The 12,084-nt window shown below is 49.5% G+C and overlaps 2 protein-coding genes across 3 annotated transcripts in view; one reads left to right on the plus strand and one right to left on the minus strand.

Moving 5' to 3' along the window:
• The first annotated feature begins 943 nt into the window (after positions 1-943).
• On the plus strand, positions 944-7,529 carry Fam131b (family with sequence similarity 131 member B). 2 transcript variants are annotated; one of them, XM_005363824.2, is made up of 6 exons: positions 1,228-1,363; positions 1,690-1,725; positions 2,011-2,104; positions 2,365-2,562; positions 4,420-4,563; positions 4,782-7,528. In XM_005363824.2, exons 1-6 carry the CDS (start codon positions 1,310-1,312, stop codon positions 5,252-5,254), a joined length of 999 nt encoding a protein of 332 aa, XP_005363881.1. In that variant the 5' UTR covers positions 1,228-1,309; the 3' UTR covers positions 5,255-7,528. The 2 variants fall into 2 exon arrangements, with proteins under 2 accessions (XP_013207930.1, XP_005363881.1); XM_013352476.2 differs by lacking the exon at positions 1,690-1,725 and having other exon boundaries at positions 944-1,363; positions 4,782-7,529.
• A 1,239-nt stretch (positions 7,530-8,768) lies between these two features.
• Positions 8,769-12,084, minus strand: part of Clcn1 (chloride voltage-gated channel 1) — a 29,679-nt gene continuing 26,363 nt past the window's right edge. The window contains exons 20-23 of the mRNA XM_005363825.2: positions 11,742-11,748; positions 10,354-10,490; positions 10,191-10,277; positions 8,769-9,545 (exon numbers count right to left, since the gene is read on the minus strand). Coding sequence (XP_005363882.1) covers positions 9,174-9,545; positions 10,191-10,277; positions 10,354-10,490; positions 11,742-11,748 — 603 coding nt within the window. The 3' untranslated portion in view covers positions 8,769-9,173. The remainder of the gene's footprint in view (positions 9,546-10,190; positions 10,278-10,353; positions 10,491-11,741; positions 11,749-12,084) is intronic.

Here is a 12,084-nt window from a genome sequence, read left to right on the forward strand (position 1 = left end):
CGCTCTGACTCAGCTCCCCCTCTTTCTCAAGGCCACCTCCCTTTCCTCCCCTTGCTCACCCCTCCTCTCCCACTCCTCTCTGAGAGCTCTCTCTGCCTGCCCCATCACTGCTAGGTTCAGTGTATTCCTCTTTGACCTAGCCACAGGTCTGAGTCTCATGCACCTCATCATTTCACAAGATCCCAAGAGAGAGCAGAACAACTTGAGGGTATATGGAGAGCTCTGCCTCAAATTTCTAGGACCTCCATCCTCTTTGTTCTTTGCCATTTTCTATTGCTGCATGCTGGATGCCTCTTCATGCTGAAGACCCAGTCAGAATACCTCCAGAGAAGGGACCTATAATCCTAAACCCAAAAGGCAAAAGTTCACGTACGCAATGGCTTTAGGGCAGATGGCTCAGGCTGCCACTTGATTCTTGAATCTCTCTGTAAATACTCAAGAAATTCGTCCCCACGACTTCCAGAGGACACCTTGTGTTCAGGTCAGGAGTCTTCCCTAGGTTCCTTAATCGGCCACCAGTTCTCGAAGTGTCCCATCCACCTCCCCCACTGTCTCCTGTCATCTCACCTTGAACTTCTGTTCTTTTAGCTCCAAAATTACAAAGTCCTCTTGTTTCCTATTCTTATGTCTCTCTCTCCTCCTGAATTCATTTTCTGTCCCCTGAGAGAATTGGGCTCAAAGTCTCCATTGCATCTTCGAGTTCTCTGGCTCCAGGGGAAACAGTCTTGGGTTCTTACCTATCACCTGCCTTTATCCCCACCGTATCTTAAGTTCCCTGACTATTAGGAAGGCCCAAGGGGGAAGCCACATTCCTCTCATCCCTCAAATATCAAAGCCAGCTGCACAGTCAAGTAGCTTCCCCTAGAAAGCTGTGTCCTTGTTTGTAGGGCAGTTAATTGGTGAGAAGTCTGGATCCAATAAAGACAGTCTCAAAGATTCCTCGGCACAGAATGGAAACAACCCAATCCCTGACCCCTCCCTCTCCATGTAAACAACACCAGAGAGGGCCAGGAAGCATTTTTTCCTAAGCGTGCTGTTCCCCATTGAGCTGAAAATGAGTGTTTTGTTTCACTTATTTCTCTCACCGAAAATTTATGGATGGAAAAGACATAGAAGGAAATGGGTAGCCAGAAGGCATGGCACTGGTGGGCAGGTGTGGAAGGGCTGGACCCTAGGCTCTGTCTTTTATGGGAAGGGAGCAAACAGAGATCCAGGGGAATGAGGGCGAGCAACTAACCTTCTGGCTGCTTCAGGGAATGAAGTGATTGCTGTGGACTGGAAAGGCCTCAAGGATGTCGATCAGATCAACATGGACAGCACCAGCTCACTGCATGGCAGCAGCCTCCATCGACCTTCCACGGAGGTAAGGATGGGTGCTTCAGAGACACCCCCCCCCCCGACTACAGCAACCTCTCCCAGATTCCTAGCTGCTTGACCATCTCAACATCCCATAAAGGCCCAAGGGGGAATTCTCTTCATAAGTTCTATGGCATCATCCCAAGCACTCCTGTAGATGGAACAGACCACATCTTCCTGCTTCCCAAAACACACACCAAATGCTACACACTGAGATCTTTCTCAGCCTCAGGAAGGTCTACCCCTCTGTGACTCTCTGGAAGTCCCTCAGAAGAAGTCAGAATTGCACTTCTAGAGGTGCCCAGATACCATGCCCTCTCCTCTCTCCTACAGCAAACACGAACAGATTTCTCCTGGGACGGCATCAATGTGAGTGCAGCCACCCCTAGCCCTCCCCAACCTACCCTGACCCTTCTTTTCCTGCATTCATCGGGACCCTCTATAGACAGGCCGCACAAGCCCTCCCCTATTCTGCTGACCTCCCAGCTTTCAGGGGTGTGCCTATATACATCCTTGATTTTCTTTCTCATTTGTTTTCTTGGGTATCCACCTTCCTGGGAACCAAAAACTCTATTCTATATGTAGAGCAACCCCCCCCCCCCCCCCGCAAGCCTTCTTATTCCTCTGCACACTCTCTTACCTTCCCTGACCTAGCTCTCCATGGAGGACACCACTTCCATCCTTCCGAAGCTTAAGCGAAACTCTAATGCCTATGGCATTGGGGCCCTGGCCAAGTCATCATTCTCAGGTGAGACTCCAAACCTGGAAATGGGAATATTGGCAGGATCGTCTTTGTTTCCCTGCTCATCGAGATGTCTCAGAGTTTACCCGCACAACATCTGCATTTCCGTCAAGTCTCTCCTGTCCTGAGACTACCCCCTCAGGATACCAAGGGATACTTTCCCAGTGGTTGGAATCCCATGGAACCTGGGTGGGGATGATGGGTGGATCTGCTATGTGTATTGTGTGATATCCTGAAGGGTGTGGGTGTATTGTCTGACTCCATAGGGATCTCGAGAAGCATGAAGGACCATGTGACAAAGCCTACAGCCATGGGGCAAGGCCGGGTGGCCCACATGATTGAGTGGCAGGGCTGGGGAAAGGCCCCAACAATTCAGCCACAACACAGCCATGAGGCTGTGCGCAGGGATACAGATGCTTACTCTGACCTCAGCGACGGCGAGAAGGAGGCACGTTTCCTAGCAGGTACTTGCATCCCAAGCCCTCAGATAATATGTTTTGTTTGTTTGTTGTTTGTTTGTTTTGATGGTGAGAGGCTGACCCTCCAGTCTGCTTTCTTAGGGCAAAATGGTCTCCCTGCATGCTGATCACAGGTTCATATTTTCTAACAGCTTTGATTTCAACTTTGTTTGTTTTTGTTTTGGGACTGGTTAATCCTGGTAAGTTCCCTCCAACATATTTTTATTATAGCCTTAGAAAATGGGGGTGCCAATGAGATTTGTGAGGCCATGTGTCCCAGATGTTTTCTTTCCTTTAATATGGTACCGTCTTTCCCCGGCCTCTCTTAGTCTAAGGGAAAACACGGGGGCCTGGGACTTCAAATGACTCTGCTTATACCTGTTTCTAAAAATGAAGGAGGCCCCAGAGGTTTCTTCTAGCCATGCTCGTCAATGCTTGATTTCTTGAATTGACTTAGTGGACTCATGAGAGTGGATGGCTAAGGGGAATGGCCTGAAAACGGTTTCATTCTGATGACACTGGTCTGTCATTCAGACATAGGTCTGATGACGCATATGTGGTGTCCATGGGAAGATAAACTAATCCTGTTGGCAGCTCTTAGGAAGATACCCAAGAAAGGGGGTAGGGCTGAAGAGAAGGACTTTTGTGTTGTTGGTACGGGTGGTGGGTGGTGGAGGAAGTCTGAGTGGGGCTGGATGATAGACATGGAGGGCAGAGAGGGAGGACAAGGTAATAGCAATGGAGCTTGTTCATGGCTCTGACTAGACTAGGGACCTGCAATGCTCTCTTCCTCGCTATCACGCCCTCCCTTCTTCTAGTCCCTTGACAGAGTCGCTTATGTGACTGGGGACCCGTATTCACCTGATGCTCCCTTGGGAATTCTTCATTAATTCTTCTGAAACCTACTATCTGGATGCCTGTATCCTAGACCATCTGAATTTAGGTTCAATTTATTTCTTTTAAAAATTGTTTTATTTATGTTCATGTGTTTTTACCTGCATATGTTTGTGTGTTCCATATGTATGTAAGAGACCCTGGAGGCAAGGATGTTAGAACCCCCAAAGCTTGAGGTACAAGCTGTTGTGAACTGCCTGGCATGGGTACTCAGAACCTAACTCAGGTACTCTGCTAGAGCAGTAAGCTTTACCACTAAGGCATCTCTCTAACTCCAGCTTCAAATTCTAAAACCTCCAAAGACAAACTTCTGGAATTTCTAACTTTAATCTCTCAGGCTATTTCACCAGAGGAACCCATCTTTTCCTCTAGGAATTTGATAAGTGTGACCTTTTGAAAAATTCCCCATGGTCTAGCCTTGCTTCAGAGTAAAAGAGTAGACACTACCTACATGTGGTTATTGAGAATATGAATATGACCATCTCAATGAAGATGTGCTATAAGGAAAGTACCAACTGATTCAAAGACTTCATATGAAGAATGCAAAATACCTCACTAATGTTTATGTTGATTGTATATTGAAAGAGAATCATATATACACTTAAATTTAAGATTTATTATTAAAACTAATTCCACTTGTTTGTTTCATTTTCTTTCTTTTTTTTTAAGATTTATTTATTATGTATAGTGTTCTGCCTGCGTGTATTCCTTCAGGCCAGAAGAGGGCACCAGACCTCATTACAGATGATGGTGAGCCACCATGTGGTTGCTGGGAACTGAACTCAGGACCTCTGGAAGAGCAGCCAGTGCTCTTACCCTCTGAGCCATCTCTCAAGCCCTCTGATTTCTTAAGTGAGATGATACATGGTTCATCTTGTACTTCCATTGAACCATGCTGCACCTGGATTCTCCACACCCCTTTCATGGGTTACTTAAGGACTCTTAGGATAATTTCATCTCTTCTCATAGGTGTCATGGAACAGTTTGCTATTTCTGAGGCTACACTTATGGCCTGGTCTTCCATGGATGGTGAGGACATGAGTGTCAATTCTACCCAGGAGCCACTGGACTGCAACTACAGTGACAACTACCAGGAGCTGATGGAGAGTCAGGGTGAGAGATGCTTCTAGGGTCCAACCCTAAGCCTGAGGGGCTTCCCAGCAATTTAGACTCCCTCTGTCCTTTTCTGTTCTTTTAGGACTTTCCTGTTTGTCTCAGCTCCTTTTGTGCCCCCATACCTATGTCATAAGCATAAGACAAAAGTTCCGTGAGCTCTTCTCACTGCCTGCGATGTTCTGTGGCTCCTCCAACCTTGTTCATTCTCTTTACAGATGCATTAGCTCAAGCCCCCATGGATGGATGGCCTCACTCCTACGTGTCACAGGGGATGTACTGCCTGGGGTCATCAGATGCCTGGGAAGCAAGTGATCAGTCCCTCATTGCATCTCCAGCTACAGGATCCTATCTTGGCCCTGCATTTGATGACTCACAGCCCAGCCTGCATGACATAGGGCCTTCCCAACCTGCTTCAGGATACTCTGCTCAGGAGCCTCCACCTTTGTTGGGGGTAGACACTGACTGGGCACCAGAGGTTGGTGGGGTGGACCTGGCTAGGGGTTCTGTAGAGGAAGAGAAGAGACCACTGGCCCCTGAGGAGGAAGAGGATGCAGGATGCCGGGACCTGGAGTCACTTTCTCCACGAGAAGATCCGGAGATGTCCACCGCTCTTAGCCGGAAGGTGTCTGATGTCACATCCTCAGGTGTGCAGTCCTTTGATGAGGAGGAGGGGGACACCAACAACTAGCTTCTTCCCATCCCACTGACCTGAGGGGCATGGCTGCAACCCATACCCTCTCAAGCTCCAGCAGCACAGATGAAACCCGGGCAGAAGACAGCAGGGAACCGCGAGCTTCCAGCCCTCACCAGCCCGCTAGCACCCTGGAAAGTGAAGGACCAGCAGGGGGTTTTATCTAGGCTTGTACTCCAGAAACCATCATTCCAGGAACTGAGACCCAGGCAAAATTAGGTGGCTATGAACCTGGCATGATGGTGGGAGATGAGCCATAGCTATGGTTCTTGGGTCCATGCCCAGGTGCGCCGTGCTGAACGCCGAATCTCAGTTCTTACACCCCTGATTTCGTCTTCCAGGAGCCTTGGCTGTGCTGTCTGAATGCCTCCTTTCTCCATTTCACTCTTGCTTTCCTGATTCTGTTTTTTCTGGCCATGGCATCAGTGCTTCTCCGCTGTGGGAAGCAGGCCTCAGGGCTGTTGGACATGGCTTGGTGGGGACGGCAGAGTGGCCTGAACAGCCCTTCTGTGTTTAACATAGACAGTGTGCCTGATTCAGGCATTCTTTGGCTTCTGGGATCGGGAGCCAAGGACGAGATGGACATGGCAGCTGGGAATGACAGGGGTCACAGTATGATTCTTCATCCCAAAGCCTACTCAGAGGCAAGAGGGTCACCAATGAGACAAAGAATAAACAGCCACTTAAATGCCCTGTGGCTAGAAGGGGGACCTTAAGGATCTGGGAGAAGGCCCCATGGGGTTGGCTACTCTAGCTTCCCTTTCTGCCTTCTTCCACCCATGCCTGAGGAGGGGGAGTGGGAACCAGTCTCAGATTGTTGACCTCGGATTGCAGTGTCCCATCAACGGGGGTACCACGAGGGCTGGGCCTCCCTCTACCTTCCCCTAATTCTCTGGAGCTGTTTACACTTTTCTCTTTGCCTTTTCTACATTTTTATAACTTCTTGGGGACTCAGGGTTGAGCAGAGTGGAGTGGGAAGTCTGGTGCTGTCACTGCCTTGGCTGGGCTGGTGGCTGAGGGCCAGCATGGACACTGGATGGGCCAGGGTGGACACTGGATGGGCCAGGGTGGACACTGGATGCTTTTGCGTTTGTGTCGGCTGTTCCCCCGGGCTCCTCCATCCATCATTACTTACGGGACAGGTTGTTGCGAGACATAGGCTTGCCCTCCCACACCTCCTTTGCCCCCCCCCCCCCGATTCGGAGTGGACTGTGGGGACAGGAAGCAGCAGCAAGTCGGTGCAGTATTGCTATGAATGGGCTGGAGCAGCCACAGCCTCAATCTGGCCCTTGGCATAAGCAGAGATTTGATAGGAGACGCCCAAGCTTGCCACCCTCTTTTTCTTCTTCCTCCTGTCTGTTTATGGCTCCAGTTCCAAGGCTTCGTGTCCTACTATAACTGTCAGGGGTCCTGAACTACTCCCTCACCCACAGGAACAATGAGGTTCAGAGTTGGCGTGATCTTGTTCTTCCGTGACTCTGTCCTGCACCGTATTCATACACTGAAGTGTAACCAGAGTAGGGGAGGGGATGCATTGGATCCTGGGGTCGGGTCATGGAGGAAACACGGGAGTAGACCTGGAGAGCCAAGGTAGTGACTAGTCACTCAGCTCATCTAACGCTGCCTGAATGGGAGAAGATACCTCGTGTTTGCTAGTGTTGTGCTTTAGCCTATCAGGACCTCATTTCTCGGACTAGGAAGGGCTAGCCTGCCAACCCTGGCAACTGCCCCTAACCCCTGGTCTCCTGTTCTAGCCCCCTGGGACTTGCATGTTCAAGCTAACCTACTCCAAGGGTCTCTCTGCCTTGTCTATTCTATCAACATGTGTCTCATCTCAGTGACCCCGCATTCTTCCCCCAGGTGAAGGTGGACATCGAGTCCAGAGAGTAGGTTCATTCACTTTGGTTCCCTTTTGCTCAGGGCCCTGGAGAGTTAGGAAGACTAAACTAAAGCAGCTTTCTTTACTCCTTCCATTCCTCAAGGAAGCCAAATGGTCCCCAGTGAAAGACTACAAAAGACCTGAAGGAGCCTTGTAGGGTCTGTACCTGAGCAGGGGCTTGGTTTCCCCAGGCTGCTGGCATACTGCCACAGAGGCAGGTGAGGCCCGCCCCACTCTGGAGAGAGAAGACTCAAGGAGCTGACTCAGAACCATGTTGAACTCTTTTGGAGGGAGGGACCACCTCTCTGGTGCTGGGGCAGGGTGCATGGGGGTTTGCTTCTAGCCTACTTTAAGGGGAGGGGTGGGGCATGTGCAGGAAGAGGCTGTTAGGGGTGGGTGGGAAGGGTTGCTTTTCCTTTGGGGTTAAAGGCTGTGCAGCACGTGTTACAGCAGCTGGGAGCAGGGCTGTTTTTTTATATTCTTGTGAATGAAACTGCTCTTGCTAAATGATTTTTTAGGGGGGGTACACTTTAATTTTCAATTGACTTTATTAAATGAAAATCCAAACCTTCCATTCCTCCCCTTCCATTGCCCTCCCCAGTTCACACAGCTCCCTTCTTTTTCCTTGTACGAAGGAGGGAATCTTGAAGGATGAGTTCTTACCCCTTTACATCCCACACTGTCTTCCAGGTCTGAGGCCTACCCATTTCTATGGTCAGTCTTAGCATGTTTTCTTAATGTGGAACTCACCCCAGGCCCAGGAAGGATTCTATGACATATATTACAGAGAGAATTCTATATAAATATATATAAGTATTATAGATTATTACACATGGGCATGGGCTTGGACGCCCCTGTAATTCTCCTACCTAGGCTTCAGTGTCTTTCTTGGCCTGAGGAGGTCAAAGGAACCCATGTTGGAGAAGGCCAGAGGCTGTGTTCAATGACACTAAACAGAATGTGGTGGCATCCTCTGAGTATGAGTGTCTTATTTGGGGGGATAGAGGAGACCTGGGCAAGGGAGGAGGGGCAGACAAGAGACTGTCTGAGGGCTCAGCTGCAGAGCTAAAGTATACCTTGAGGGAAGGAAAAGCCGTGAATGGAGCCGGGTGTCTACATACCCAGAACATGTGGCATCTCTTCCTGGGTGGGGCAGGCCTAATGCTGTATAGTACAACTATCAAGTTCTTGGCTAACCAAGATGAGAGTCCTCTAGGGGTGGGGCAAATGAAAGCTTGCCACCCCAGGGTACCCCCAAGTCTGTGCCAGAAGATCCCAAGGAGCTACTATAAAGGACTGGACTCTGCATGAGCCACTGCTGGTGCTTGGGGAGGAGCTCCAGCTAGAGTAGCTCCAAGGCAGAGATGACTGTTGGCGGGCTAACCAGCCATTGCAGTGGGAATATGCCTGTCCTAGGGGAAACCTGGAACTAGGGAGACAGCCGGGGATACAGGAAAGCTTTCTGCTGCTGGGGTCAGACACATGCACTGGGCCATGACATCCTGCCTCTCCACATGGAGCCTTTGTCAACCTCTTTTCCGGGGAACTGCACTTGGTTCCCTGGAACCTAGAGTGGGCGGGCTTGGGGGCACGTTGTAAGGTGGTCAGTCCACAGTGCAATGTTATGGTCCCACATCCCTTACATTGTGGCACATCAATCCATCTGGACCACCATTCTCCTATTCCATGCGGAAGCCGAAATCTAGACAGGCAGAATCAAGATGGTACCTGAACAACACTGGGGACTGTGGGAGGTGAGAGACTGATGGGGACTGGACCTGCACAGCAGGAAACACAGGGGTCTTCCAAGCATGGGTTCTTGAGCCCTGCCTGGGAATGGGGGAAGGCGTCTGATGGACCCACATTCTTCCATGCCCAAGGTCAAGTTCTCCTTAAGATCATCACCATCAACTTTCACAGCGCGGGTAAGAATAAGATGAAGTTGGGGCCTCCCCAACTTCAACACCCCTATCACATACAAGCCCACTCTCTGGCATGGGCCCCTGGTTCTTATGAAGAAAGTTTGGAAGGGGTTGTTCACAGAATCAGCTCATCTTCGTCCTCCTCATCAGTGGACCGTAGGCTGGGGCCATGCAAAATGTCAGCCAGGTCCTCCTCTGGTCCTGGGCTCCCCGCCATCTCCAGCTCATCCAGCTCACCCTCCACTTTGGTTGGGGCCATGCAGTGAGGGACCTCTGGAGATGGAGGTGGTACAGGAGTCTCTGGCATGGTAGGAACTATGACTTCTGCTCCAGGACCCTCATTTCCACCCTCAGGCAGAGCCCAGCCCTCTGCAGGAGGGGGTGGCCCCCCAGGACTCTTCCGAGTTGAAGTTGTATTCCGGAAGCTGGCAAGAGGAGGGCGGAGCTGCACCCCAGATTTGGTGTGGCCCTCAATAGCTTTCTGTAGCTGGAGAGGAAGAGGAAGAGGTAAAGAGAGAGACAATGGGAAAAAGAAAGAAGATGGGGGGCAATGAAAAAAAAACACTGCAGGAATCGACAAAACAGGAAGAGACGGAAATGAAGAGAGGAGCAAGCAGGGGAGAAAGCCAAGACAGACAGGGAACAATCATGGGGAAAGACAAAAAGACAAAGCTATTCCTGCATATCAGGAGGAAGAGACTGCCAGCCTCCCTGAGAAAGGCCCGCGGAACCCCTTTCCTCCTAGTGGTTGCTTCGTACCTCTCACATATCCCCACACCCCTCCCCATAGCTCACCTAAACCCCACTCAACCAGACCAGACCACTGAGAGAAAACCACATGGGGTCCCCACTGGCTGGAGAACTATGTCCCTTAGAGGACTGTGTCCACAACACGCTTTGCAGTCTCTCCACTGGCTGGAGAACTATGTCCCTTAGAGGACTGTGTCCACAACACGCTTTGCAGTCTCTCCACTGGCTGGAGAACTATGTCCCTTAGAGGACTGTGTCCACAACATGCTTTGCAGTCTCTCCCTTGCTCTACATGTTCCCCACCATGTCCCCTTGTCCTGGGTCCGTTCCTCCTTCTCTCTCTCTCTCTCTCTCTGGTCAAGTGGGACCTAGTCATCCTTACCTCTTCTAGTGCCAAGACACCTCTGAGCTTCCCCATGCTGGTCACATAGGCAAGATGGAGGCCAAGAAGTGAGAAGAGTGTATGAGTCTGATGGGGAAAGCACAGGTCAGCATGTGCCCACTTCTGCCCTCCCTAAAGCCCTGAGCAGTCAGCAAGGGCTTGCCTTGTGCAGCGTTGTCTGCTCCACCAGCTGGAAGGGAGACTGGTCGATACAGCAGCAGTCAAAGCACACAGGCTGGCTCAGCTGTTCCCGCTCCCAGGCCTCAATCTGTTGACAGAGTAGCACAGAGACCCCTTCAACTTCAGGAGCCCAGCTTTGTCCCGCGGGAACCATCACAGACACTCTTGGTTGACAGGCACACCTTTTCCTCTCAGAGGGTCACAGCTTCCTTCTCCTCTGTTATCTGGCCTCAAGGTCCACCCTTCACCCTCAGGTACCCAGAATATGGGTCCTTCCTATAGTCTGTGTCCTCCTGGTCTTCACACACTTTTGTCCAACCTTCACTGTGTGTCATATTGACAATCCCATTCAGACACATTTTTTCTGTTCAATAATTCTTATCATACCTTGATGCTTTGTGAGCCTTTGCTTTTCAGAAATGGCAGTTTATACTCAGCCTTATGTTGGCCCCTCTGCCTACTGGATATACACTCATTGGTAGAGTTAAGTGATGTCAACAGCTGGAGACGGAGGCAGCTAGCAGTCACCTCTTACATGTAGAGCTGAGTGACTATTTGTTGAGTCTGAGCAGACTCTCTGCACTGCACTGCTTGGTATTTAGTGGACTTGGACTGTTATGTTTTGTTTGTTTTTAATCTATTAATCAAATCATTAAGGCTCAAAGCCAGCTATCCTCTGGACTTACACATCTACAACCCAAGATGCCAGATAAGCCACTCTTTCCAGGTCTCGTCAATCAAAGATGCTCTCCTGTCCTACTGAATGATGTCACACTTCAATTTTCTTATTTTCTAAATCTGCACTCTACCTGCAGAGAGTGCCAGCAAAGGCTAGCTACCTCCTAGTCCCAGGATGAGTGCTGAGTCCACATTGAAGCTCCCTCCAAGGGTCATGTTCTGTTGAAATTTCTGGACACAGCTATGCATCCTGTAAACTCCCATGATCCTGGCAAAAGGGTTACAGGGAGCCTAACTGGTTCTTAGTGTAAGAGGATGATTGTCTGACATGTTGCAAAGAGGGTGGGACTTAGATAGGACCTGCTTTCTTGGTCCTTCTGAGTTCTACCCCTTTCCCAGTAACAACAGTAGCTACATTTCACTTGCCAAGCGCTTCATCTGTACTGGGCATAATTCTAATTCCTATCCGTGTCTTAGCTCATCGAATCCTCTTAACAGCTCTGCCTTCATCTACATTGTGCAGATGAAGTAGTAGGGATACAGTGCTAAGTTTGACAGGGGCTCCATAGGCAGTGATTGACAGAGTCTAGCATTTTTGTGCTGACCACATACTAGATATACCTCCAGCTTCTGTCCAAGGAGAGGAAGATGTTGATTCTGGATCTTAAGGAAAGTTAAACACCAGTTAGAAACTAGAGTTCTCACTATGTGAGACTTAAATCTTAGCAGGGACAGCAGGTGAATTCTTTTCACATTGACTGCTTTTTCTAATTTCTGTATTGACTCAGTATGATTTTTGTCAAAATCAACATCTTGATATATAAGGAATTTTTACTTTTGTTTGACACTTGACCTCAGAAATATCTTCTCAATATCTGTTTGAGGAAGATATTCATTAGAAATACATAATCAGCCTTCTTTTTGTACCTAGATGTGCTTTATTTCTAACAGGCATTAAAGGGCCATGTTCATCAACAGTCTGGTGTTGAGTCTTCATGGTACAATTAGAAATGGTGGTGTACACCTTTAATCCTAG

The sequence above is a fragment of the Microtus ochrogaster genome, linkage group LG12 (assembly GCF_000317375.1).
Source record: "Microtus ochrogaster isolate Prairie Vole_2 linkage group LG12, MicOch1.0, whole genome shotgun sequence".
NCBI lineage: Eukaryota > Metazoa > Chordata > Mammalia > Rodentia > Cricetidae > Microtus > Microtus ochrogaster.